At 36.1% G+C, this 26,820-nt stretch overlaps 2 protein-coding genes across 2 annotated transcripts in view; both read left to right on the forward strand.

The window, feature by feature from the left end:
• The window catches only part of LOC129271812 (uncharacterized), a 39,960-nt gene extending 27,914 nt beyond the window's left edge, over positions 1-12,046 (forward strand). Inside the window, exons 27-39 of the mRNA XM_064107021.1 lie at positions 746-844; positions 2,728-3,072; positions 3,340-3,438; positions 4,249-4,593; positions 4,861-4,959; positions 5,989-6,330; positions 6,694-6,792; positions 7,549-7,890; positions 8,255-8,353; positions 9,119-9,463; positions 10,098-10,196; positions 11,147-11,497; positions 11,910-12,046. Of these exons, the coding sequence (XP_063963091.1) occupies positions 746-844; positions 2,728-3,072; positions 3,340-3,438; positions 4,249-4,593; positions 4,861-4,959; positions 5,989-6,330; positions 6,694-6,792; positions 7,549-7,890; positions 8,255-8,353; positions 9,119-9,463; positions 10,098-10,196; positions 11,147-11,497; positions 11,910-12,046 (2,801 nt within the window). The remainder of the gene's footprint in view (positions 1-745; positions 845-2,727; positions 3,073-3,339; positions 3,439-4,248; positions 4,594-4,860; positions 4,960-5,988; positions 6,331-6,693; positions 6,793-7,548; positions 7,891-8,254; positions 8,354-9,118; positions 9,464-10,097; positions 10,197-11,146; positions 11,498-11,909) is intronic.
• Positions 12,047-25,984: 13,938 nt separating this feature from the next.
• LOC129271815 (sushi, von Willebrand factor type A, EGF and pentraxin domain-containing protein 1-like) overlaps positions 25,985-26,820 on the forward strand; it is a 46,132-nt gene continuing 45,296 nt past the window's right edge. Inside the window, exons 1-2 of the mRNA XM_064107022.1 lie at positions 25,985-26,327; positions 26,606-26,704. Coding sequence (XP_063963092.1) covers positions 26,087-26,327; positions 26,606-26,704 — 340 coding nt within the window. The 5' untranslated portion in view covers positions 25,985-26,086. The remainder of the gene's footprint in view (positions 26,328-26,605; positions 26,705-26,820) is intronic.

Below are 26,820 nucleotides of genomic sequence, written 5' to 3' on the forward strand. Positions count from 1 at the left end.
GCACACTCTCAAGGGGAATGTTTGTACTGAAAAGCTTAGTCGTCATCCTCGAATGTTGGTGACTAAAGAAAAACATAACACACTTCTAATTAGTACATTTTTTGAAGTGCATAGTGAACCTGAACAGTTTTATATCAAGTCTAGAAAAACGGGGGCATGCCAACTTTCATTCCAAAAAAATATAAACCGATTAGAATATTAGCCTATTTTAAAGTAAATGAGACAGAAACGCATTAAAATTGAGGATGGAAATTGTTGTAATCAGAAAATGTCAGCTCTTCTGATGATGTTTATGTGGAGACCAATAAGATGTGGATTGCTGTCATAGGAGGACTGGCTGACACCAATCTCTTCATAGCTGTTGACATCTTTGCTATTGATCTCTCAAGTAAATAGATTTCATGCGACTTCACTTTCATGGAGTTAAATGGTATATAATTGGTAGGGCAAAGTTGAAAACATGAAATTTAACCACTTTAATGTTGAGTAATGAATCAAATCTTTAAAGATTGTCAAAACCTGCCACTTTTCACGCAAAAATTAAAAAAATGATGAGAATAAAGCCTTTTCCACGGTAGTATGAGGGGTATGAGTAATATATCTAACAAAAAAAAAACAACAGAAACACGGGTAGAATGAGGGTAGCAGTTGTAATCACAAAATGCCATTAAATAATTCATAGTTATAATTTTCTGCTCATATAGCCGTACGATTTTTTCCTTCCCTTCTTTTACCTCCATATCAGCTCTTTTTAGCTGCCCAGTGAGCAATATTAACGTGTCATCAGATGTTCTCTGTGATGGAGTGTACCATTGCGATCATTATGAAGATGAATCGGCGTGCAGTAAGTCAGATATAAAGTCATTCCTGTCTCTTGTGTGTTTTCTTTAATTTAGTATGATGTCTAATAAAAAAAAATAACACTGAAAGTATGTTGAGTGGCAGTGTTGTCATCCGAAGTAGCAAACTGAACGACCGCGATGTTTCGGTTGCAAACTGACAATACCATCACAGTCAGTCGTCAAGCCCTGAAAAAGTAGCTTCTTTTATCCAAGTGATATTCATGACTAGAGGGTTTTTGCAGAGTTAATGAGCTTGGTGCGAACCAAAACACCTCTTTTTATTCGGCCATTGCTGCTCTAAATATTGACCAGATGTAATGTGTTTGGTATATTTGTAAAGAAGAAGAATCATTCTTTCAGGTCATGTGTTTGAATTTTTAAAAGAATGTTGTAATATAGGGAACATCTTTGATCTAAAACATGAAACAAAATAATTTTTTCATGCAACAAAAGTTGTTGTTTTCACACTTAATTTCTGTTTGAGCCAAATGATTTATAGATCATGATAAAGCTGAATATCTAAGCTTTAATATGATATAATTTTTTTAAGAAGATTTATTTTAGATGGGCCACCAGCCAGTTTTTCATAGGCCAAGTACATTTAGCAGCTCAAAAACAAGAATACTGCGCTCTGATTGGTCATAGAGACCACACACCAACGCAAATTCCAATGTTCCCCTCACTGGGCCTCTGCAAGGACACACTCACCATGTGGTAATCTCTTCAAATTACCCGCGCCTGTTGTGTTGAAAACATTATTCAGCCAATCAGAACTCTGGATTTTATGTTACTCAGAAATTTCAGAAATCTCGTCTTGCATCTTGATGGAAAAAGCTGGCTGCTGACCCATCTATAAGATGCCACATATCAAAAGTGACATTGTAAGAAAGTATAGAGTTTGAGCTTTCTGATGATATAAATAATGTTGGTGCCTAAAACACGAAATGTTGCACAATTGTAAGTGAAAACAGAGGAAGAAAATTGTTTGATGCATCTTTTCAGGTAAAAAAATTACGTATTTATCAAAATATTTCATTCAAAAGAAATGACCAATATAAAAAAGTAACATTTACTCTTGCCCATGGTACAAAAATAATCAATATTACTCAAGGAGAAAGTGGTAAAATTCTTTGAGAAGAAAGTCTCACAATTCATGAGATTTTGCAGGGACATGAATTCAGCCACGAGAGGACTTGGATAAATCTTGCTCATTTGCTCATTAACACAGGGGCTTGCCGACTGACTGATCATCTAGTAATGTAGAGCTTGATGCATATTATGTGTCAGTGCAACTTATGACCGTCGATCTTGCTGTTTTCACCCAGTTGTGCAAAATATCGGTTATCATCATAACTGGCAAAGGCATATAAATGAGAGAAACATATACACTACCAGCCTTCATAACAATCATTGTAAGGAGGCATGCACTGCCATGTTTACCAGAAGCATTGATTGATTGGATAACAGAGATGAGTGTCATTTCCGAAAGTTGCAGTAACATTTAATTTTTAATGTGTTGACTCTAAACCAGGACCTGGTCTTACAAATATTTGAGAAACATTTAAATCAAACTGAAATTGCGTTTGGTAAAAAAATCCCTTATAAATCAATAATTGCAATATGTAATTGATATGATTTACTCTCCTTGTAAGCGCTGCGCTAACTGGTAAAAATTGCGTTTGATAAAGACAATCCCTTATAAATCAATAATTGCAATATGTAATTGATATGATTTACTGTCCTTGTAAATGCTACGCTTACGGCTCAGCCGTAATGAAAAAATGGTGTGGTCATTGGACCACTTTCCAAAGATATAAATAAGCAGCAATGTTAGACGCAACAAGTCTTTGACAGGTTATTCTATTGGCCCTTCTCCTCGCCTTAGATTATTCAACGACGTATCTGCAAGCAGGAGAGTCACATTCAATCTCCATACCACGCAACTACACCAGACGTTTTTACCACGCAACCTTGCTACAAACAAATGATACGAATGGATTTCGAATTGTGTTCCAAGATTTCTATATCAGATATACCAATCAAGTCCAAATAGGGACAGGTACTGATCCCTCTGATCCAGAGTCTGTCATCACAACCATCTATGGAACTACATATTGCTGTCCTTGGGATGTCTACATAGAGTACAATAAGATGTGGATTGGTGTCATAGGAGGACTGACTTCCACCAATCTTGAGATTGATGCGGACATCATTGCTTTTGACCTTTCAAGTGAATATGATTTTGAGTTCCTTATCAAGTTTAAAATAACTAGGACTTGCCACTTTTTATGCAAAAATTAAAAAAAATATGAGAATAAAGCCTTTTCCCCGGTAGTATGAGGGTTATGAGTAATATATCTAAAAATAAATAAATAGAAACACGGGTAGATTGAGGGTAGCAGTTGTAATCAGAAAATGCTAAAATAATGCATTGTTATAAATTTGTGCTCATATAGTCGTACGATTTTTTCATTCCCTTCTTTCTCCCCCATATCAGCTCTGTTTAGCTGCCCAGTGAGCAATATGAACGTGTCATCAGATGTTCTGTGTGATGGAGTGTACAATTGCGATCATTATGAAGATGAATCGGCATGCAGTAAGTCAGATATAGAGTCATTCCTGTCTCTTGTGTGTTTTCTTTAATTTAGTATGATGTCTATAAAAAAGTAACACTGAAAGTATGTTGAGTGGCAGTGTTGTCATCCGAAGTAGCAAACTGAACGACCGCGATCAATCGGTTGCAAACTGACAGTACCATCATCTGGTAATCGATGTAGAGCTTGATCTTGATGCATATTATGCGTGAGTGCAACTTATGACCGTCGATCTTGCTGCTTTCACCCAGTAGTGCAAAATATCGGTTATCATCATAACTGGCAAAGGCATATAAATGAGAGAAACATATACACTACCAGCCTTCATAACAATCATTGTAAGGAGGCATGCACTGCCATGTTTACCAGAAGCATTGATTGATTGGATAACAGAGATGAGTGTCATTTCCGAAAGTTGCAGTAACATTTAATTTTTAATGTGTTGACTCTAAACCAGGACCTGTTCTTACAAATATTTGAGAAACATTTAAATCAAACTGAAATTGCGTTTGGTAAACAAATCCCTTATAAATCAATAATTGCAATATGTAATTGATATGATTTACTCTCCTTGTAAGCGCTGCGCTAACTGGTAAAAATTGCGTTTGATAAAGAAAATCCCTTATAAATCAATAATTGCAATATGTAATTGATATGATTTACTCTCCTTGTAAATGCTACGCTTACGGCTCAGCCGTAATGAAAAAAATGGTGTGGTCATTGGACCACTTTCCAAAGATATAAATAAGCAGCAATGTTAGACGCAACAAGTCTTTGACAGGTTATTCTATTGGCCCTTCTCCTCGTCTTAGATTATTCAACGACGTATCTGCAAGCAGGAGAGTCACATTCAATCTCCATACCACGCAACTACACCAGACGATTTTACCACGCAACCTTGCTACAAACAAATGATACGAATGGATTTCGAATTGTGTTCCAAGATTTCTATATCAGATATACCAATCAAGTCCAAATAGGGACAGGTACTGATCCCTCTGATCCAGAGTCTGTCATCACAACCATCTATGGAACTACACATTGCTGTCCTTGGGATGTCTACATAGAGTACAATAAGATGTGGATTGGCGTCATAGGAGGACTGACTTCCACCAATCTTGAGATTGATGCGGACATCATTGCTTTTGACCTTTCAAGTGAATATGATTTTGAGTTCCTTATCAAGTTTAAAATAACCAGGACTTGCCACTTTTTATGCAAAAATTTAAATAATTATGAGAATAAAACCTTTTCCACGGTAGTATGAGGGTTATGAGTAATATATCTAAAAAAAAATAAATAGAAACACGGGTAGATTGAGGGTAGCAGTTGTAATCAGAAAATGCTAAAATAATGCATTGTTATAAATTTGTGCTCATATAGTCGTACGATTTTTTCATTCCCTTCTTTCTCCCCCATATCAGCTCTTTTTAGCTGCCCAGTGAGCAATATCAACGTGTCATCAGATGTTCTCTGTGATGGAGTGTACCATTGCGATCATTATGAAGATGAATCGGCATGCAGTAAGTCAGATATAGAGTCATTCCTGTCTCTTGTGTGTTTTCTTTAATTTAGTATGATGCCTAATAAACAAAGTAACACTGAAAGTATGTTGAGTGGCAGTGTTGTCATCCGAGGTAGCAAACTGAACGACCGCGATGTATCGGTTGCAAACTGACAGTACCATCATCTGGTAATCGATGTAGAGCTTGATGCATATTGTGCGTGAGTGCAACTTATGACCGTCGATCTTGCTGCTTTCACCCAGTTGTGCAAAATATCGGTTATCACAGCTGGCAAAGGCATGTAAATAAGAGAAACATATACACTACCAGCCTTCATAAAATCATAGTAAGAAGCATTGAGTGATTGGATAACAGTGATGAGTGTCATTTTCACAAGTTGCAGGAGCATTTGATCTTTTATGTGTTGACTCTAGACCAGGACCCGGTCTTACAAATAATTGTGAAACATTAAAATCAAACTGAAATTGCGTTTTGAAAAAAAAAAAATCCCTTATAAATCAATAATTGCAATATGTAATTAATATTATTTACTCTCCTTGTGGAGCGTTGTGGCCCAGTGGATTAGTCTTCGGACTTTGAAAGAGAGGGTCGTGGGTTCGAATCCCAGCCATTGCGTAATTTCCTTCTGCAAGAAACTGATCCACAATGTACTGCACTCAACCCAGGTGAGGTAAATGGGTACCGGTAGGAAGTAATTCCTTTAAAAGCTGTGCGCTATGAACGCCTAGCTTAGCCGGGTAATATATGAGCGCCTTGAGCACCTAACAAGGTGGATATGTGCGCAATATAAATACCCCCTATATTATTGTAAGTGCTGCTCTAACGGGTAAAAATTGCGTATGATAAACTAAATCCCTTATAAATCAATAATTACAATTTGTAATTGATATGATTTCCTCCCCTTGTAAATGCTACGCTTACAATGGTGTGGTCAATGGACCACTTTCCAAACATACAAATAAGCAGCAATGTTAGACGCAACGATTCTTTGACAGGTTATTCTATGGGCCTTTCTCCTCGTCTTAGATTATTCAACGACGTGTCTGCAAGCAGGAGAGTCTAATTCAATATCCATACCACGCAACTACACCAGACGATTTTACCATGCAACCGTGCTACAAACAAATGATACGAATGGATTTCGAATCGTCTTTCAAGATTTATATCTGTATTCTAGTAATCAAATCCAAATAGGGAGAGGTACCGATCCGTCTGACCCACAATCTGTCATCACAACTCTCTTTGGATCTCGAAGCTCTTCTGAGGATGTTTATGTGGCGACCAATAAGATGTGGATTGCTGTCATAGGAGGACTGGCTGACACCAATCTCTTCATAGATGTTGACATCTTTGCTATTGATCTCTCAAGTAAATATATTTCATGCGACTTCACTTTCCTGGAGTTAAATGGTATATAATTGGTAGGGCAAAGTTGAAAACATGAAATGTAACCACTTTAATGTTGAGTAATGAATCAAATCTTTAAAGATTGTCAAAACCTGCCACTTTCACGCAAAAACTAAAAAAATGATGAGAATAAAGCCTTTTCCACGGTAGTATGAGGCTTATGAGTAATATATCTAACAAAAACAAAACAAAACAAAACAGAAACACGGGTAGATTGAAGGTAGAAGTTGTAATCAGAAAATGCCATTAAATAATGCATAGTTATAATTTTCTGCTCATATAGTCGTACGATTTTTTCCTTCCCTTCTTTCTCCTCCATATCAGCTCTTTTTAGCTGCCCAGTGAGCAATATGAACGTGTCATCAGATGTTCTCTGTGATGGAGTGTACCATTGCGATCATTATGAAGATGAATCGGCATGCAGTAAGTCAGATATAGAGTCATTCCTGTCTCTTGTGTGTTTTCTTTAATTTAGTATGATGTCTATAAAAAAGTAACACTGAAAGTATGTTGAGTGGCAGTGTTGTCATCCGAAGTAGCAAACTGAATGACCGCGATGTATCGGTTGCAAACTGACAGTACCATCATCTGGTAATCGATGTAGAGCTTGATGCATATTGTGCGTGAGTGCAACTTATGACCGTCGATCTTGCTGCTTTCACCCAGTTGTGCAAAATATCGGTTATCACAACTGGCAAAGGCATGTAAATAAGAGAAACATATACACTACCAGCCTTCATAAAATCATAGTAAGAAGCATTGAGTGATTGGATAACAGAGATGAGTGTCATTTTTATAAGTTTCAGGAGCATTTAATTTTTAATGTGTTGACTCTAGACCAGGACCCGGTCTAACAAATAATTTTGAAACATTTAAATCAAACTGAAATTGCGTTTTGAAAAAAAATATCCCTTATAAATCAATAATTGCAATATGTAATTAATATGATTTACTCTCCTTGTAAGTGCTGCTCTAACGGGTAAAAATTGCGTATGATAAACTAAATCCCTTATAAATCAATAATTACAATATGTCATTGATATGATTTCCTCCCCTTGTAAATGCTACGCTTACAATGGTGTGGTCAATTGACCACTTTCCAAACATACAAATAAGCAGCAATGTTAGACGCAACGATTCGTTGACAGGTTATTCTATGGGCCTTTCTCCTCGTCTTAGATTATTCAACGACGTATCTGCAAGCAGGAGAGTCTCATTCAATATCCATACCACGCAACTACACCAGACGATTTTACCACGCAACCGTGCTACAAACAAATGATACGAATGGATTTCGAATCGTCTTTCAAGATTTATATCTGTATTCTAGTAATCAAATCCAAATAGGGAGAGGTACCGATCCGTCTGACCCACAATCTGTCATCACAACTCTCTTTGGATCTCGAAGCTCTTCTGAGGATGTTTATGTGGAGACCAATAAGATGTGGATTGCTGTCATAGGAGGACTGGCTGACACCAATCTCTTCATAGATGTTGACATCTTTGCTATTGATCTCTCAAGTAAATATATTTCATGCGACTTCACTTTCCTGGAGTTAAATGGTATATAATTGGTAGGGCAAAGTTGAAAAGATGAAATGTAACCACTTTAATGTTGGGTAATGAATCAAATCTTTAAAGATTGTCAAAACCTGCCACTTTTCACGCAAAAATAAAAAAAATGATGAGAATAAAGCCTTTTCCACGGTAGTATGAGGGTTATGAGTAATATATCTAACAAAAACAAAACAAAACAAAACAGAAACACGGGTAGATTGAAGGTAGCAGTTGTAATCAGAAAATGCCATTAAATAATGCATAGTTATAATTTTCTGCTCATATAGTCGTACGATTTTTTCCTTCCCTTCTTTCTCCTCCATATCAGCTCTTTTTAGCTGCCCAGTGAGCAATATGAACGTGTCATCAGATGTTCTCTGTGATGGAGTGTACCATTGCGATCATTATGAAGATGAATCGGCATGCAGTAAGTCAGATATAGAGTCATTCCTGTCTCTTGTGTGTTTTCTTTAATTTAGTATAATGTCTAATAAAAAAAAGTAACACTGAAATTATGTTGAGTGGCAGTGTTGTCATCCGAAGTAGCAAACTGAATGACCGCGATGTATCGGTTGCAAACTGACAGTACCATCATCTGGTAATCGATGTAGAGCTTGATGCATATTGTGCGTGAGTGCAACTTATGACCGTCGATCTTGCTGCTTTCACCTAGTTGTGCAAAATATCGGTTATCACAGCTGGCAAAGGCATGTAAATAAGAGAAACATATAGGCCTACACTACCAGCCTTCATAAAATCATAGTAAGAAGCATTGAGTGATTGGATAACAGAGATGAGTGTCATTTTCACAAGTTGCAGGAGCATTTAATTTTTAATGTGTTGACTCTAGACCAGGACCCGGTCTAACAAATAATTTTGAAACATTTAAATCAAACTGAAATTGCGTTTTGAAAAAAAATATCCCTTATAAATCAATAATTGCAATATGTAATTAATATGATTTACTCTCCTTGTAAGCGCTGCTCTAACGGGTAAAAATTGCGTATGATAAACTAAATCCCTTATAAATCAATAATTACAATATGTAATTGATATGATTTCCTCCCCTTGTAAATGCTACGCTTACAATGGTGTGGTCAATTGACCACTTTCCAAACATACAAATAAGCAGCAATGTTAGACGCAACGATTCTTTGACAGGTTATTCTATGGGCCTTTCTCCTCGTCTTAGATTATTCAACGACGTATCTGCAAGCAGGAGAGTCTCATTCAATATCCATACCACGCAACTACACCAGACGACTTTACCACGCAACCGTGCTACAAACAAATGATACGAATGGATTTCGAATTGTGTTCCAAGATATCTATATGAGATCTACCAATCAAATCCAAATAGGGAAAGGTACTGATCCATCTGATCCACAGTCTGTCATCACAACCATCAATGGATATAGATACTGCTGCCCTGTTGATATCTACGTAGAGGCAAATGGGTTGTGGATGTATGTCATTGGAGGACTGACTTACACCAATATCTTTATTGATGTTAATATCATTGCTATTGACCTAAGAAGTAAATATAAGATTTTATTTATATATATATATATATAACAGTGTATATGTATAAATGTTTAGATTCATTTATTGCTATTGATCATGACTTATTCTCGAACAATATATGAATGTGTCCAAAGAAAAAAAAAGGTCACCATCTACATGTTATCATATTTCTTTGTCAAAGAAAAATAAAACTACCATTCAGCTACATACTATTCAAACTACCTATTCATTCGGATGACAACGCGAAGCGTCGTTGAATTCAATAGACTGCTTCAACTTGGTGTTTGTCCACTACACACATTCTAACTACCATTTTGTACAATCACCATTTCGTCTAATAACCAGTTGGTTCAATGGCCATTTAGTCCATATACATTTTGGTCTTATTTGACTACGTGTTAATTGGACGAAATTAATGAAAAGAAAAATGGACATTAGACCAACTAGTTATGGGAAGAAATGGTCATATACGAACTGGTGATTAGACGTAGTGACGATTGGACAAAAAAAGGTTATTAAACCAAATGGTTGTTAGACAAAATTTTGATGGACGAAATGGCATTAGACTAAACCAAGGTACACCATGTGATAATTAAACGAATTTACGTGTACCCCTTATTACATATGCATTCCTCTCTGTCTTGTAGAATCCTTTCATTGTCCAGTATCGAGCAGAAATATATCAATAACCTTGGCATGTGATGGATATTATGACTGCGATTATTTCGAGGATGAATTATATTGTAGTAAGTAATGGAAATCACTTCTTTGGATTACGTTCTTGTGTTGACGTTTGGTGTTTTTTGTCAGTGGGATATTGTTATATTGATAAATTTAATTCAAGTTCTAGAACAAACAATCATGCATTGACTAATTATTCTGCCTCACATAATTGCAAATATCAATCCCCTATTCGAGTAATTAATACTTTCTAATTCCTTCCAGTGCAGTTCACTTTTCTTATTAATGAATATTCATTTTTGAAGACATTATGATTGAATAGTTTAAGTAGATTGCTAGACTGTTGTTATTTGATTTTGTTGTATATCGTAAAAGAAGCGACACATTCATGAATTCATGCCATATAATTTACATGAAGTTAAAATGATCATGCAGATGTTGACAATCATTTTTAGATTTATCATTATTATTATCATTGTTATTATATAATTACTTTCTCTTATTTTTGTAGTCGCTTATTTGCTTTATTATGATATTTTGTAGATTACTTGTTTTGAGCTCATCTGCGTCTCCATTATTGTATATAGCTTTTTAATATTGGAATTAAGTTTATAGGGACTGGCCTTTTATAAAACCATTGCTTTTCTTGGCAAGTTCAGTTAATTTTAATATCTTCAATATTTGTTTTGAAATGTCTGTATTATTTTGAATATGTTACATGCATTACTTCTATTATATCTAAATCTTTTTCTCCCAGCTGTTCGAAAATCATAAGTGATAGATTGCGTTGAATTTGATCCTCTTCTCCAAAATCGAAAAAGACAATGTTTGCGGTTTCAGTAACATATGCAGTAAAGAATCATTAGCTTTCACGTGGGAAGATCCATTCAAGATTTAAACACTCCAGACGAGCGATTATCTTTCTATATTCAGCAGTCGAGATAGGAACCATCACCAGATAGGACTGACATTTTTTTTTCTTATTCTCTTCTTTTCTGAAACAACTTCAATTTAGATAACCCAGTTACACACCTCGAGGAAGGCCAATCACATTCTATCAGCACGCCATCTTTCACAAGAGAATTCTACAATACCACTCTGTTGAAAGCAAATACTTCAAATGGGTTTCGAATTGTGTTCCATCGTTTGTATATTAATTCTTATGATGATGAAATCCGAATAGGGACAGGGAACGATCCATCTGATCTCCAGACTATTGTTACAACTATTCATGGATATGCATCCTACGCGGATAATGTATACATAGATACCCATAAAATGTGGGTTGTTGTTATAGGATCGCAACAGTACGGTCATTCGTCTTATATTGTTCTGGACATGGACGTTACTGTCATCGATCTGCTTAGTGAGTATTTTGAACTTCATTTAATTACAATAAAAACTGTTTTGTAGCTCAATTTCATGATGAAAATCTAGATTAGAGAATTTGCATTTGAGCATACATGTAATAAGAATTACCTTACGTGACACCATGGCAATTTTCAACCAAGACTCAAACAACCATTTGATATAACCTATTATTGAATTGTCCTCACGTTGATACCTTCAGATTAAATAATTTCACCAGAAATATTACCGTATTGCATGGTATTCTGATAATGTCTAAAGTAAAACAAGTGTAATTTTTTTTTACATTATTACAAGAATAAGGGTTAGCAAACTCATAGAATAATGCATACATGTAAATTGTGGTTAGCATCAGTTTGATAAGCCCCAAGATGGCCCGCTTTTGGATATTTATTACTTTTCAATTTCAGATTCCTTTCCTTGTTCGTCGTCTTCCATGAATGTGTCAGTGACGTTGGTTTGTGATGGATATTACGACTGTGATAGTTATGAGGACGAATCATTGTGCGGTGAGAGATACAATAACATTACATCACATTATTATTGAGCTGATATTACATCAGTCACCAACGCATACACCCTACCTACAAAACACAATCACATTTCGCAATCACACCCACCGTACCACAGACCCACATCACATCCACGCACACAAACCCTTGAATACTTCCCTGGATATGGCATCTCCTCTTGATCTAGCCTACATGTAATCTAGGCGGAGTCTGCAGCTATAGGAAACTGTTCGTAGTTTGTCGCATCAGATGATTCGTTTACTTTTTTGTGCAAGCAAAGGCAATAGCCCCTGCCTCGACTATAGGCTTCTGTTGAACTCGCATACATGTGTTGTCTTACGAGAAAAACCAACCACATCACTCTTGTTTCTTTCAAAGAATAAACCTCTTTACTCAACCTGCCTAATAGCTACAACCGTCTGCATGTAAAACAGGGAGGACTTCCGTCCTCCCTGTTTTACATGCAGACTACCTTACCACATTTCTTACTATAACAAAAACCTTTTGAAGTACACCCCCCCTCCTCGTGCTAACTTAAGTCTGTCTTTCAAACGCACATATCCCTTTGCAACTCTCTACATCCATGCTCACACACCCCGCCCTTTTTTTAAAAACGCCCACACTGTTTAATATATTCTACACCCACATTTACACCCCCTCTCTTCTTTCCAAACACACACAGGCCTACTCCTTTGTAATAGTGTACACTCACCTCATCATCTCCTTTAAAATGCCAAACTTCTTTATTGTACACTGACGCACTCCCTAAACACGCACAATCAATCGTAATCTACACACACAACACTTGCATGAATTGTCTTTATCTAAGTTTAAAAAGAACATAGGCCTATATACTATTTCGTAGTATTCTACCCCGAACCCGCACTTCTTTCCTTTGATCACACTATCCCATTTGCAATGTTAAACAAACTCGCACGCACACACCCATACGCAAACTCACCCTCATTCACTATTTCATTAAAATGCACACATTCCATCCTAATATTTAGACGCACACATTGTGTTTACTTCTCTTTAAACGCACATACTATTTTGAAATATTTTAAACTCACACTCTCATTTTGTTTAATACTTAATATTTTACACGCACATGCACACACTCTAACTACTTTTGAAATGCAGGAACCCACTGTAATAATCTACACCCACATAAACCACCCTCTCTTAATTCCTTTGAAACGCCCACAGCCCTTTGAATATTCTACACCAGTGTGCTAATACTCTCTGAAACGCACACATTCCTTCGTCATGTTCATGATGTATAGGGGAAGTGGGGGGGGGGGGGGGTAAGTTGTGACACTTTTTGCATTTTGCATGTTAGAATTGATATGACCAATAATAGTAGACCGGCCAAAAGTAAAAAAGTGCTCTAGATAAGGATTCGACGGCAAAATTTGTTAATGCTTGGCATCCCAGCTAAAAGTCTTGCAAAAATACCCAGGAATAGCGTACGGCCGGATGCCAAGCGCAATTTTGCGTGAAAGTGTTATTTTAGCGTAAAAACTGAAAGAATGTCGAAAATCACGCATTTTGATATTTTGACGGATTATCATCATATTTTTGATTATCTTTCATATGAAATTATTTTTATTCAGAGTTTCAAATTATAAGTTTCATAAATATGCATTTCAAATTTGAATATTACACACACACATATGGCACAGGGAAACATAAACCCGCGATTTCCTCAAAATAAAAGTTTGTGAAAACTATCAATAGCTTGAAGTTTTTTTACGCAGCTTAAATTCTTCGATTTAACTGCGTTTATCCATCAAATGTAAAGTAAATGTCCGAATGTCACAAATATTAAAAGAATTTTCAAGTAAGATGGAAGATATCTTACTTCGTGTTATCCGAAAGGAGACAATGTGCATTTTACCAGGTGCGCATTTTGAAAGAAAAATTGAAAATACCGTACATTATGTACATAATTACATGTATAACTACATACTAAAGCGAGTTTTTAATTACATGTATAAGTGCATTCTAAAGCGAGTTTTTAATTGGATAGCACAATTTGTCAATTCTTTGCATCCCAGCTAAAAGTCTTGCGGAAATCTTGAAAATTAACGTACGGGCGTATACCAAGTGCACTTTTGCGTGAAAGTATAATTTTTTGCGTAAAATTTGAAAGACTGTTGAAAATCATGCATTTTGATATTTTGACGGATTATCATCATATTTTTGGTTATCTTTGATATGGAATTATTATTATTATTTTTTTTTTAATATTTTAAATTATAAGTCTAGTAAATATGCTTTTCAATTTGGAATATTGCACACACATATATGGCAATATGAAATGTAAAATCGTGATTTACTAAAAATAATAGTTTGTGAAAACTATCAATAGTATAATGTTTAATTGTGTTCCGCATCTCAATTTCGTCAATTTTAGCGCTAACCGAATAAATACATAATAATTGTTGTCATGGCACATATAGTGAAAACAAATGTTGTAATAAGATGCAAGATATATCATTTCATGTTATATATGCGAAAGATAACAATGTACATTTATCGGATGCGCATTTCTGATAAAATACAAACAGCGCACAATATTACATCTATATTGCACATACTAATATCAATCAGTGCGATACTCGTCATGATCTTATATAGGATTATGTTTACTTTTGTAGAGTTCGATCTTCTTGCTATTTCCGCGAATTAATTGGTGCTGAACGTAAATCTACCTGTGGCGATATTCATAAGTAGGTCTGATATTTAATTTGCCGTTACCATGGTAACATTAATTTTGTAGGAATATCTATATCCAAAATCATAGAAACAGTAGCGTACCTAGGATTTTCCACAGGGGGGGGGGGGGCAAAACCGTCGGCCAAAAAAATTGACAAGCAAAAAAAAAAGGTCTTCAAGCTCGTCAGGGGGGGGGGGGGCAAAAAAAGGTCTTCAAGCTCGTCGGGGGGGGGGGGGCATGTATACGTCTTTTGCATGGGTTGGGACTCGTCAGGGGGCAGACTGCCCCCTCTGCTCCCCCCGTAGGTACGCTAGTGCATAGAAAATATACATGTATGAATAAAACGATCGAATTAGCATGTTTAAACTACTCTGTCAATCTACATTTTACTTCAATTATTGGATTATCAAAGTCTAAAAAAATATGGCCGTTACCACGGCAATACCTATTTTTTGTCTCGCCTGCATGCATAGCAGAGCAGGACTAAAGGAGCCACTTTTCCGGCGGAGGCGACGGTAGTTTTGATATAACAGCGTCATATCAACCTTGAAATCTTATAACCAAGGTTACGTTTTCGAAATTTCGATATAACTTTGAACGTATAGAAAAAAATTAATGACACTTATAACAGTATTCAGGTATTACTGATCGTCTTGCACAAGTTTTAGATCACATGATTAAGGTCAAAGGTCATTTAGAGTCACTGAACTTTGGCCATATGGGGGTATTTTTTCTTAATGTCATCATAACTTTTGAATTTTATTGATCCAGTTCATGATTAAACTTGAATATAAGGGTATTAAAGTATCATGGATCATTTTGCACAAATTTCAGTTCACATGATCAAGGTTATACGTCATTTAGGTTCGATGAGCTTATTTTATTATCACATGAATGGCGCTTTTGTGAATAAGTATTAGTTTAAGTTGTTTCCAAAGTTCTGCTGCTATAATTATTATGTGAAAATATGAATAATAAATGTTATTTGGTCTTTTGCATTGCAAGTTATAATTTCCATTCAATTCATTTTGCTTCATTACAGTTTTCGCGTTTGCTATTATCATAGGTCCATGCTGTTATATCGTAGTCTAAGACGGGGGCCGGACGCGAAATTATTTTTCCCACCGAGTTCTGGACCGACATATGAATATTCATGACTTGCGTCTTCGGATTGAGAGTACGCATGCGCAGTGGACTTGGCCTCGACCAGTGCCGATCGTAAGCATTCACGTTGCTCAGAATGAATTAGCATCGTCAAATTACCGGTACCCTTACATAGTTACATAGGCCTTATAGGCTTAGATCTATATATACATCCAATTCTTAAACACTTATCAAACTAGCTGCCATTAATGGCAAGACATGTGCTAGGGTAGGGCTATATAGCTTAGGCTAGCGCTTTAACTTTACCTCAAATCTGGACCTGTCTAATGCTTAGGTTTGGACCAATATTAGCTTATTAACCATGGTTTAATATGTCTAGTCCGTATACAGAACCAGTCCTAGATCTAAAATAAATATCTTAGTTCTAGTCTAGTCTCTAGATCTAGACTCTGATCTACGCGCTATCAGCATGGAACCACTAGTGTACCAAAGGGGGGAGGGGGGCAGACTGCCCCCTTGACGAGTCACAACTGATCCAGGGGACGTGCCCCCCCCTTGAGAAGCCAAATTAATAATTTGTAATGTCAAAATGCAACGAAAAAAGACGTATGTCCCCTCTTTTGAACGTGAAGATCTTTTTTTTTCTTGTCAATTTTTTTTCAGCTACGAAATCCTTAATTTTCGGTGAAGACGGGTATCAAGATCACTGACGTTAATTTGTGCCTGACGTTAGAATACGTTCCATGCACGCACTGGTGTACCTAGGATTTTCCAAAAGGGGGGCACATTTTTTAGAGGATATTTCGTCCGCGAAAAAATGTGACAAGCCCCCCCCCCCCCCCCCCCCCAAAGAAATAAAAAGGGTGTTCACCCCAAATTATGGATTTCTTAGCTGAAAAAAAAATTGACAAGCAAAAAAAAAAAAAAAAAAGATCTTCACGTTCAAAAAAGGAAAAAGGGGACATATGTCTTTTTCATTGCATTTTTACATTACAAATTATCAATTTGGCTTCTCAAAGGGGGCACGTCCCCTGAATCAGTTGTGACTCGTCAGAGGGACAGTCTCCCCCCCCCCCCCCTTGGTACACTAGTGGTTCCATGCTGATACAGCGTAGATCAGAGTCTAGATATAGAGACTAGACTAGAACTAAGATACTTTTTTTTTAGATCTAGGACTGGTTTTGTAAACGAACTAGACATATTAAACCATGGCAAATAAGCTAATATTTGTCTAAACCTAATTAAACGTGAAGTTCGGAATTAACCAGTTCGAAGTTAACCATGGCATTAGTCGGCTATTCAGTGTTGTAGTCAAGGCTCAAACCTCCAAGGCCAAGGCTTTAATACCCAAGGCCAAGGCTTCAATACCAAAGGCCAAGGCATGGAAACCCAAGGCCAAGGCCTGAAAACCTCAAGGCCAAGGCATTTCAAACTTACGATATACAGAACAATGAACTAACAATACTCAGGCGGCAGACATCACACATGGTAAAATGTATGTGAGCGAGGGGACTGAGCGAGAAAAAAAATTAACCTTTGTACATTTAAAACAAAAATAATTTCATGATAGAGACATATTAAAATAATGATATAGTTACCTGTGTACACATAATCCATAATTTTTCTATAGGCGATTTACATTGCAATAATTATTATTACCACGGTCATCTGATCCTGGCATTCTCAACGTATGTTTTTCTCCACTCCCTGGGACAGGGGCAGCAGAAAATTATTATGGGGGGGGGGGGTCAACGCCAAAAAGGCACCCATTTATCAAAATTAGTTTTTTTGTGCAAACAGATACATGTATTTTCAAAATGAGATTATGAACTGCGTGAAGTAATTGTGTGTTTTATAGAAATTAAGTTGAGCAAAGGCTTTCTAAAGTGATTTTTAATTATAAGATAGATATTTTGCTTCAGGTTTTACTTCTCAGCGAGAAAGCATAGCGAGCAAGCGGTTTTGAAGAAAAAAATCAATTCTGATGTTGTAAAACTTGATTTATGGTCAATTATGGGGCTAATCATTGTTGAAATTTCCTTGCGCGATGTTGCCAGCGCGAATCACCAGCTCAAACTTCTTGACATGTCGTGTAATAACACATGGAAATTATTTTATTCTGAGCTGGTTTTGTCATCATGAAAAAGATGTGTATCTAACTAAAAAATAACTTTGCGCTCGCTAATTCTTTTTATATACTGACCAGTAAAGGAAGCAGTTAATTAAGCAGTTAATTACTGCATTTTAAATAAGATACATAACTCACCAACAAAAAATAATGCGAGCGCAAAGCGCGAGCTCAAAAATTTGTGATATTCCAACCTGAAAACTGGACATTCTAAGCATTTTTTTGTGAACGGGAAGAGAACGAGTACAATAATTGATGCGAGTGCAGGAAGCGAGCCAAATATTTGTGATATTTCAACCATAAAGCAACATTCTATACATTTTTGTAACCATTAGCAGTACTGTACTAAACAATAATTGATGCAAGCACGATTCAAAATCTGTGATTTTCGAACCTAAAATGTATTATGTTTTATTATTAAAGAAGGTATTTCTTTTTTAAAAAGGGCATATTTCATTTGGAAAAAAAAATCCTACAGGGATTTTTTTTTTGGGGGGGGGGGGCAAGAGAGCACAAAGCGCAAGCTAAAATTTTCAAATGCTTAAACTGAAAATGAGTCATTTTTAGGACTCTTGTCAGTTTTCATATTTTTTTCTGCTTACAACCACTTTTATTAAACAGTTAATTAATCATTAATTATTAATACTTATTGATAATATTAATAATTATTAATTATTAAATTATTTTTTGTTAATTATTATTTCTTGAAACCATACTGACACAAAAACAATTACGTTGTTTATTTCCTTGAAACTGTAGAGAAATGAGATTCAATGTTGAACGATATATGATTAAAAAGAAGTAAACATTTTTTCCCCTTTGTTTTGTCAATCTGACCCAAAACAAATATAAAATTTAGAAGAGAGATAGAGAGAAGAAGAAGTCCCACCATCAAGAATAAACTTAGACAAGGGGGGAAAGGGAAAGGAAAAGATGGAGTAAATGTAATATTATTTTTTAAACAATCTATTGCAAAATGAGCTTTTCTTATAGAAAGAGGGGGACAAATTTTGTTCACTCGCTCGCTTCAATCGCTTTCTTCTTTTTTTTGACAGAAATTTTGCTCTATATATGCCATGCTTGTCCCCTCAAAGTTTCTGGCTCATCATGCCATTGACATAACCCACTTGGATTTGACAAAATTGGAGACTGTGTTCAAGTTTACCAAATCTTTTCAGAATATCATTAAGACTTAAAACATTCTTGTTGGCCAAAGAAAATAATACAAGGAAAATCCTAATGGAATAGAAATCAACCTTGTTATCGTTCTTTAGAGTTAGCTATGTTTAAAGTATGAAAATTGTTGTCAAAATTGCAGTCAGATGTAAAAATTATTCTTGTCATCAAAGCACTATTATCTTGATCAAGACCATTATTATTTACAGTCATTATCATCATATGATTACAACACATTACCAATACATAATGCTATTTTTCATAACTGATGTATTCTTTGTTTGAATTTCTTGATAATGGTGACAATTACAATTGATGACACTGCTAGTACACTTACTACTGCTGCTGCTACTGTTACTGGAGATTGGTAGTATTGACCATTAGTGTTATTAAATATATATTTAAAAAAAATTTAAACATTTATAATTACTTATTTAAAACAAATGAAAGTACAAAATACAAAATGCCTTGAAAAAGCCTTGAAAATGCCTTAAAATTTCAAGGCTCAAAATCCTCAAGGCCAAGGCCCTCTCAAGGCCAAGGCCCTCTCAAGGCCAAGGCTTTGAATAAGTAGCTAGGCATTAAGGCGCCTTAAGGCCAAGGCCGAGCATCAAGGCACTACAACACTGATTAGTACTAGCCATTAATTAGACAGGTCCAGATTTGAGGTAAAGTAATTAGACAGGTCCAGATTTGAGGTAAAGTTAATGCGCTAGCCTAAGCTAGCCCTACCCTAGCACATGTCTTGCCATTAATGGCAGCTAGTTTAAAAATTGGATATATATATATATATATATATATATATATATATATATATATAGATCTAAGCCTATAAGACCTATGTAACTATGTAAGGGTACCGGTAATTTGACGATGCTAATTCATTCTGAGCAACGTGAATGCTTACTATCGGCACTGGTCGAGGCCAAGTCCACTGCGCATGCGTACTCTCAATCCGAAGACGCAAGTCATGAATATTCATATGTTGGTCCAGAACTCGGTGGGAAAAATAATATCGCGGGCCGGACAGCCCGACCCTGGGCAGCCCTGGACATACATGTATGTATTGCCAATGCCAATTTGGGAAATGCAATCTGTATATTAGAATATCTGCGCTGGACGCTGGTCATTAGCCTCTAGATTTGTTTGTCATAATGGTCGTGCGACTGCATTTCCCAACATGGCAATACATGTGATGAAATGAGCTTTAAGAATTAAAATGTGAAATTAAAGAACCTACTCTTTTAGTATTTCAAACATCATTCTCCACATATGAAAACTCTTAGCTCATGCAAATGGTTATTGACCGATCTATTTTAATTTATGGTCTAATGAACTGTTCAATTAACTGATCAAAGAGACCGCAGTTGCATGAAACAACGCCTTCTACATTCTAAAATTGGGAAAATGAGCTACGGACACTGATATAAGCCTTTTGAAAGAAGATGCATGGAAGTGAGGGGGAGGGGAAACTTGCCCCCCAAAAAAATCAAGGAAAGGCATAAAACAACAGAAGCAAAATAATCGAAAGCTTGTTGGGGAGGGGGTCATTTAGTTATTTTTTTATTTTTTTTATTTATTTATGCTTTTATTTATATATTTATACATATTTATTTATTTATTATAACCTCAATTGAATGTAAATATTGTAATTTTAAACATTTTTTTAAATTAATAAACACAAATTCTTCCCTAAATTAAGGCTTTTGCTTAAAAGACTTGGTCAGTCAGCTCACTCACCAGCAGCGTAGCTAGAATTTTGTCAGCAGAGGAGCACGGGGGCGGGGCTTGGTATTTTGCAGGGGGTACCAAAATAGATTGATTCATCAAGTATTTATTATTAAGTACATATTAGCTTTATTCTCACAAGCACGATTAAGTATCTGACAATGCCCATTTGAATAATGCGAGCGCGAAGCGCAAGCATTTTTATAATATGCCATGAAATTTAGAGCTGAAATTTAGAAAGTTACACAATTCGTAAGTGTAATCACGAACATTATTGTAATGTTAAAAATTTCAGAAATTTTTTATATTCTGACGTGAAAACGGAGCATTTAATACATATTAAAAAAAAATGATATATAGGCTATTGATGCGAGTCCGAAACGCAATCTGATTTTTATATTCCAATCCGTAAACTGGACATTTTGATGACGTTTTGAAATAAAGAATGTTATGTATCTGTTTTTAAAAATCCAGCACAAGCCGAGCTGGCTTTTTTTTCTATTAGAAACGAAACATTCTAAGGCACGATAGGGGCGATAGCTCAATCGGTAGTGAGGGGGTTTCGGATTCCGGTGGCCTGGGTTCGATTCCCACTTGGCGCGCTAGTGCCAAGTAAGGCATTTAAATGGTAGTAAGGCATTTTAGTCCTATAGGTCCCTCGGAGAGTACCTTAAGCCATCGGTCACCTGGTTGCTTGCTTAGAAGCATTCACGCTTTCTTAGCAAATGAGGTAAAACAAAAATCGTCAAATCATGAACAATGATCAGTATTTAATTATAGCATTTGATGCGAGCGCGAAGCGTGAACTGAAAATGTCGAATTAAACGAAGGATTTTAAACATGTTTTTAATGTAGAAAAAGATGAATATCTTACTTAACAAAAACGTTAGCGCAAAAGCGCGAGCTAAAATTGGGAGAGACTATAAGAGCTAAAGATTGGACATACAGTATTCACATTTATTAAATAATGGACTGGATGCGACTGGATTCTGAGAAGTTGACACTTAAAGCAAGGTTTTTTTTAAACTGATAGCAAGTTGTTTATCTCATATATTAATGCCAGCGCGAAGCTCGAGTCGAAAGTTGATTTGCCATCTTTTTGTAATCTCGTGTAGGGTGCCTATCTCGCTAAACCACAATAAAATATACACTCGAATCGCGAGCAGAATACTTTGGGTATATTACAGCGGCGTACCCAGGATTTTCCAAAGGGGGGGGGGCAATTTTTTGGAGGACATTTCGTCCGCGAAAAAAAATTACAAGCCAAAAAAAAGGTTTTCAACCACAAATAAAGGATTTTGTACCAGAAAAAAAAATCGTCAGGGGGGGGGGGGGGGGCAGTCTGCCCCCCCCCTTTACGCTAGTGGTATATTATCTTGAAAACGGGATACTTTCAGCTCCATGTAATTCTTTCGGACACTACAAATGACCTTAGGCAGCGGGGGAGGGGGGGGGAGAGGCAGTTGCGGCCAGAAATTTTGTAACTCGTTTTAAGTATGTACTTATTCATGTAATTATGTTAACAATTTACAGTATCTTCAATTTTACATTCAAAATGCCCCCCCCCCCTCCCCGCTAAATTTTGCATACCCCCTTTCGGAAAATGTTTCTTCCATCTTACTTGAAAATTCTTTTAATATTTGTGACATTAGAAACGATTGATATTCAATAGATGAACCAATTTAAATCGAAGAATTTAATTTGTAAAAAAACTTAGAACTATCGATAGTGTTCACAAACTTCTATTTTGAGTAAATCACGATTTTTTATGTCGTATTGCCATATATGTGTGTGTAATATTCCAAATTGAAATGTATATTTAGTAGACTTATAATTTGAAACTCTTAATAAAAATAATTTCATATGAAAGATAATCAAAAATATGATGATAATCCGTCAAAATATCAAAATGCGTGATTTTCGACATTCTTTCAGATTTTACGCTAAAATGACACGTTCACGCAAAATTGCGCTTGGCATCCGGCCGTACGCTATTCCTGGGTATTTTTGCAAGAATATTAGCTGGGATGCCAAGCATTAGCAAGCATTAACAAATTTTGCCGTCCAAAGTATAAAAAATCGTTTTGGCCGGTCTACTATAATATTGTAGTAATAAGAACCTAGCCTTTAGATTTGTTTCCTGGGAAATATTTTTCACCTATATATAACTTTCTACCCCCACACTGAAAGTCATTGTGACCTTTGAAAAAAAAACCAATGTCAAATGGCTCAACTTGCCCCATCTATGGGGTAAATTCTGCCACCTTCAGGGGTAAGTTGAGCCACAAAAACTGTACAAATGTATGCGGGAACAACCAGCATGTAAATCTTTTATTTAAAGTATTTTTACTTCTAATTCTGTATGAATAGTAACATCCTCTAATAGTAAAATAACTGTCATGTGAATTTGCTCCTTTCTGCCTGCATATCAATGGCTTTTTAATGTTTGTTTGTTTTGTATTATACATTACCATAATAATTACTATGGCTCAACTTGCCCCATGTTCGCTCTCTCAAATTACCCCAGTCCGAACTTAATGCGATATTTTCACATCCACATATTTCTTGTGCATCCGTCATGTAAAAGACTATGACAAGAATGAGAATCCATACCTGGACTAACAATGTTGTTCTTATTTCCTAATTTAAAGACGTGTGCGGGTAAAAAGCACTTATCAATTTTACATCCTTTTTTTAATTTTTTGGGCTGAAATTTGTATTTTTCCCTCTGAAAAAATACTTTTTGTTTCAAAGTTGAAAACATTTTGGTGGAGTTAAGGGTTATGAAATGGGTCATCAATACATGACACCACCACAATGTCTGACTCATTCATTATTGGCCTGGGGGTGGTGGCTCAACTTGCCCCTATGCTCAACTTACCCCGCCTTCCCCTACATCCATACTGTCTCACACACCCTTTCTTAAAAAAATAAGCAACCAAATTCTACACCCACACACCTCACTATTCTCTCAACTTAAGATCGCATGTACTCCTTTGAGAGTTCCTGCTCCCACTATCCCCCACCTTTTTCTTCCTTTAAAACACAACCACAAACACACACACTTTTGTCATATTCTAGATCTGAGCTTGCTTCTTCTCTTCCCTTAATATACCAATACTCCTTCATAATATTTGTACACCCACATCTAAACTCTATTTTTTCTTATGCACACACCCTTTGTAATATTCTACACCCATTTTCACCCATACACACGCACACACTTCAACGTTGTATTGTATTGCAACCCTCACGCACACACTTCATCGTTGTATTGTATTGCTATCCTCACGCACACACTTCAACGTTGCATTGTATTGCTACCCTCACGCACACACTTCGACGTTATATTGTATTGCTACTCTCACGCACACACTTCAACGTTATATTGTATTGCTACCCTCACGCATACACTTCAACGTTTGTTTCATTCCTACCCTCACGCACACACTTCAACGTTGTATTGTATTGCTACCCTCAAGCACACACTTCAACGTTGTATCGTATTGCTACCTTCGAAATACACTTCAACGTTGCATTGTATTACTATCCTCACGCACACACTTTAACGTTATATTGTATTGCTACCCTCACGCACACACTTCAACGTTATATTGTATTGCTGACCTCACGCACACACTTCAACGTTATATTGTATTGCTACCCTCACGCACACACTTCAACGTTATATTGTATTGCTACCTTCACGCACACACTTCAACGTTATATTGTATTGCTACCCTCACGCACACACTTCAACATTATATTTTATTGCTAACCTCACGCACACATACGTGAGCGCAATTCGTATTAAACACACATTTTTTCCCAATATACTCTTCTTTAAAACGCACACACATACACGCTCTCTCTCTCTCTATCTCTTCCTTTAAATCACTGACACACACTCTTTTTCTACTTTTGAAACACCCAAACGCTACTGCAATCTTCAACAAATATGTTCCCAAAGCATCTTTTTAAAACGCACATCCTTCGAAATATTCTAAACCCACACTCACACACACCCTCTCTTCCTTTAAAACACGCATACTCCTTTTTAATATCTCTACACCCACATTCCTCACATACGCTCTCTTCGTGTGAAACGTACTCCTTTGGAATATCATACTTCCATGGTGACCCATTCTCATGAACCCTCTTTTCCTTTTACTCATGCACTGCTTTGTTATATTTTGGACCTACATTCACGACCTCTCTACCTTTTATACTCCTTTGTCTGTTCTTCTATGTATTAGTATAATAGCACACAGTTCTTTGCAATATTCACCGGCACACAGTCTCTCTCACACACACACCAACCCTATATCTTCATCGGTTTGAAACACACACTCCAACGTTATGTTCTACTAGTATACTCATGCACACACAAAACACACCCACCCACACACTATTTGAAACGCACAAATTCCTTATATTTACGCCCACACACTTTCTTTGTTATGTACATATCGTAAACACACACATACACACACCCAATTTCCCGAAAAAGCACAAGGGCCTTTTCCTTTGCAGTATAATAACACAATCTCATTAAAGAACACCCACCCTTTGTAACATCTTCCACGCACACACGCTCTACACACAAAATTATACATATTATACGGCCCACACACTAAATTTTGAATATTTATCTGTTTTGCGGAAAATGAACGAAGCTTTAAATGTCATAACTCTTTTTATTAGTAATAAATCCGATTTTGATTAAATGTTCAGTGTTATGCTTGTCTCATTAGCCTCTATTGATTCAAATCAACATTTTTATCTTCTAGGGTGGACTTGACCTTTAATGTTACCGAGGTGTAACTACATTCCACCCCACACCCTCCCTGTTCTGTTAAGATCTTACAAACTCTCACCCTTACAACTAAGTGCAACCATAATCACATTCTCTCTTGTCTTTATTATTTATTGTAAAACATTACTATCTTGCCCAAAGTAAACCCATATATACATGTGCATGTGACTCTTTAAATGCGTAAGCTGTCATTCAATCGTAGGATTTATTACAGATGATATATATTTTTTGCGATCACATCTATTTTTATGTTCCTTTTGCTACATTTTTTTTAAATGATTTTATTTTTCACAGAATATCCCGCAAGCTATCTACAACCAGGTGAGTCACATTTTATCTACCTCACCCACAACACAACGCGCAGACGATCATACAATACTCACTTTGTGCAAACGGATGCTATGAATGGATTCCAAATTATATTCAGGGATTTATATCTCTATTATGACGAACAAATCCAGATAGGGAAAGGTACTGATCCGTCTGATCTACAGTCTGTCATCACAACCATCAATGGATATAGACATTGCTGTCCCAATGATGTTTATGTAGAGAGCAGTGATATGTGGATTGTGATCATAGGAGGCATGGACTACTCAAATCTTGAACTGTATGCTGAAATAATATCTACTGATCTTTCCAGTAAGTGATTTTAAAATCATAACGTTTTGCGTCGATTTTCACTGATGCACTTAATCCATGAATGGCTTTTACAAGAATCACTTATATTATTCATTAAAGCAATTAATAGAAGTGTTCAATTTTACTATCAATTCATAGAAAAATTAAACAATATTTTTGTATGTTTGAAATTTCTCTTTACCCTAAAAGCGCAAACACAAGTTCATACTAAACCAGGCTGAATAAAGATTGCACAAGTGAGTAACTGTTCATATTTCTTCTGTGTCATCTTTTCATAGCTTTATACAGATGTTCGATTTCTGACAAATTTGTTCCAACATCAGCCCTCTGCGATGGATTTTACCACTGTGATCATTTTGAGGATGAATTAGCGTGCAGTAAGTATATACAAAATAAATATTCAGTACTGTTCCCCAAATGATGGTTCGCCGGCACTAAAATGAACATGTCCTGTAATATTGTGAAACATAGGGTAGACAAAGTCTTAACTTTA

The sequence above is a fragment of the Lytechinus pictus genome, chromosome 11, assembly GCF_037042905.1.
Source record: "Lytechinus pictus isolate F3 Inbred chromosome 11, Lp3.0, whole genome shotgun sequence".
Taxonomy (NCBI): Eukaryota; Metazoa; Echinodermata; class Echinoidea; order Temnopleuroida; family Toxopneustidae; genus Lytechinus; species Lytechinus pictus.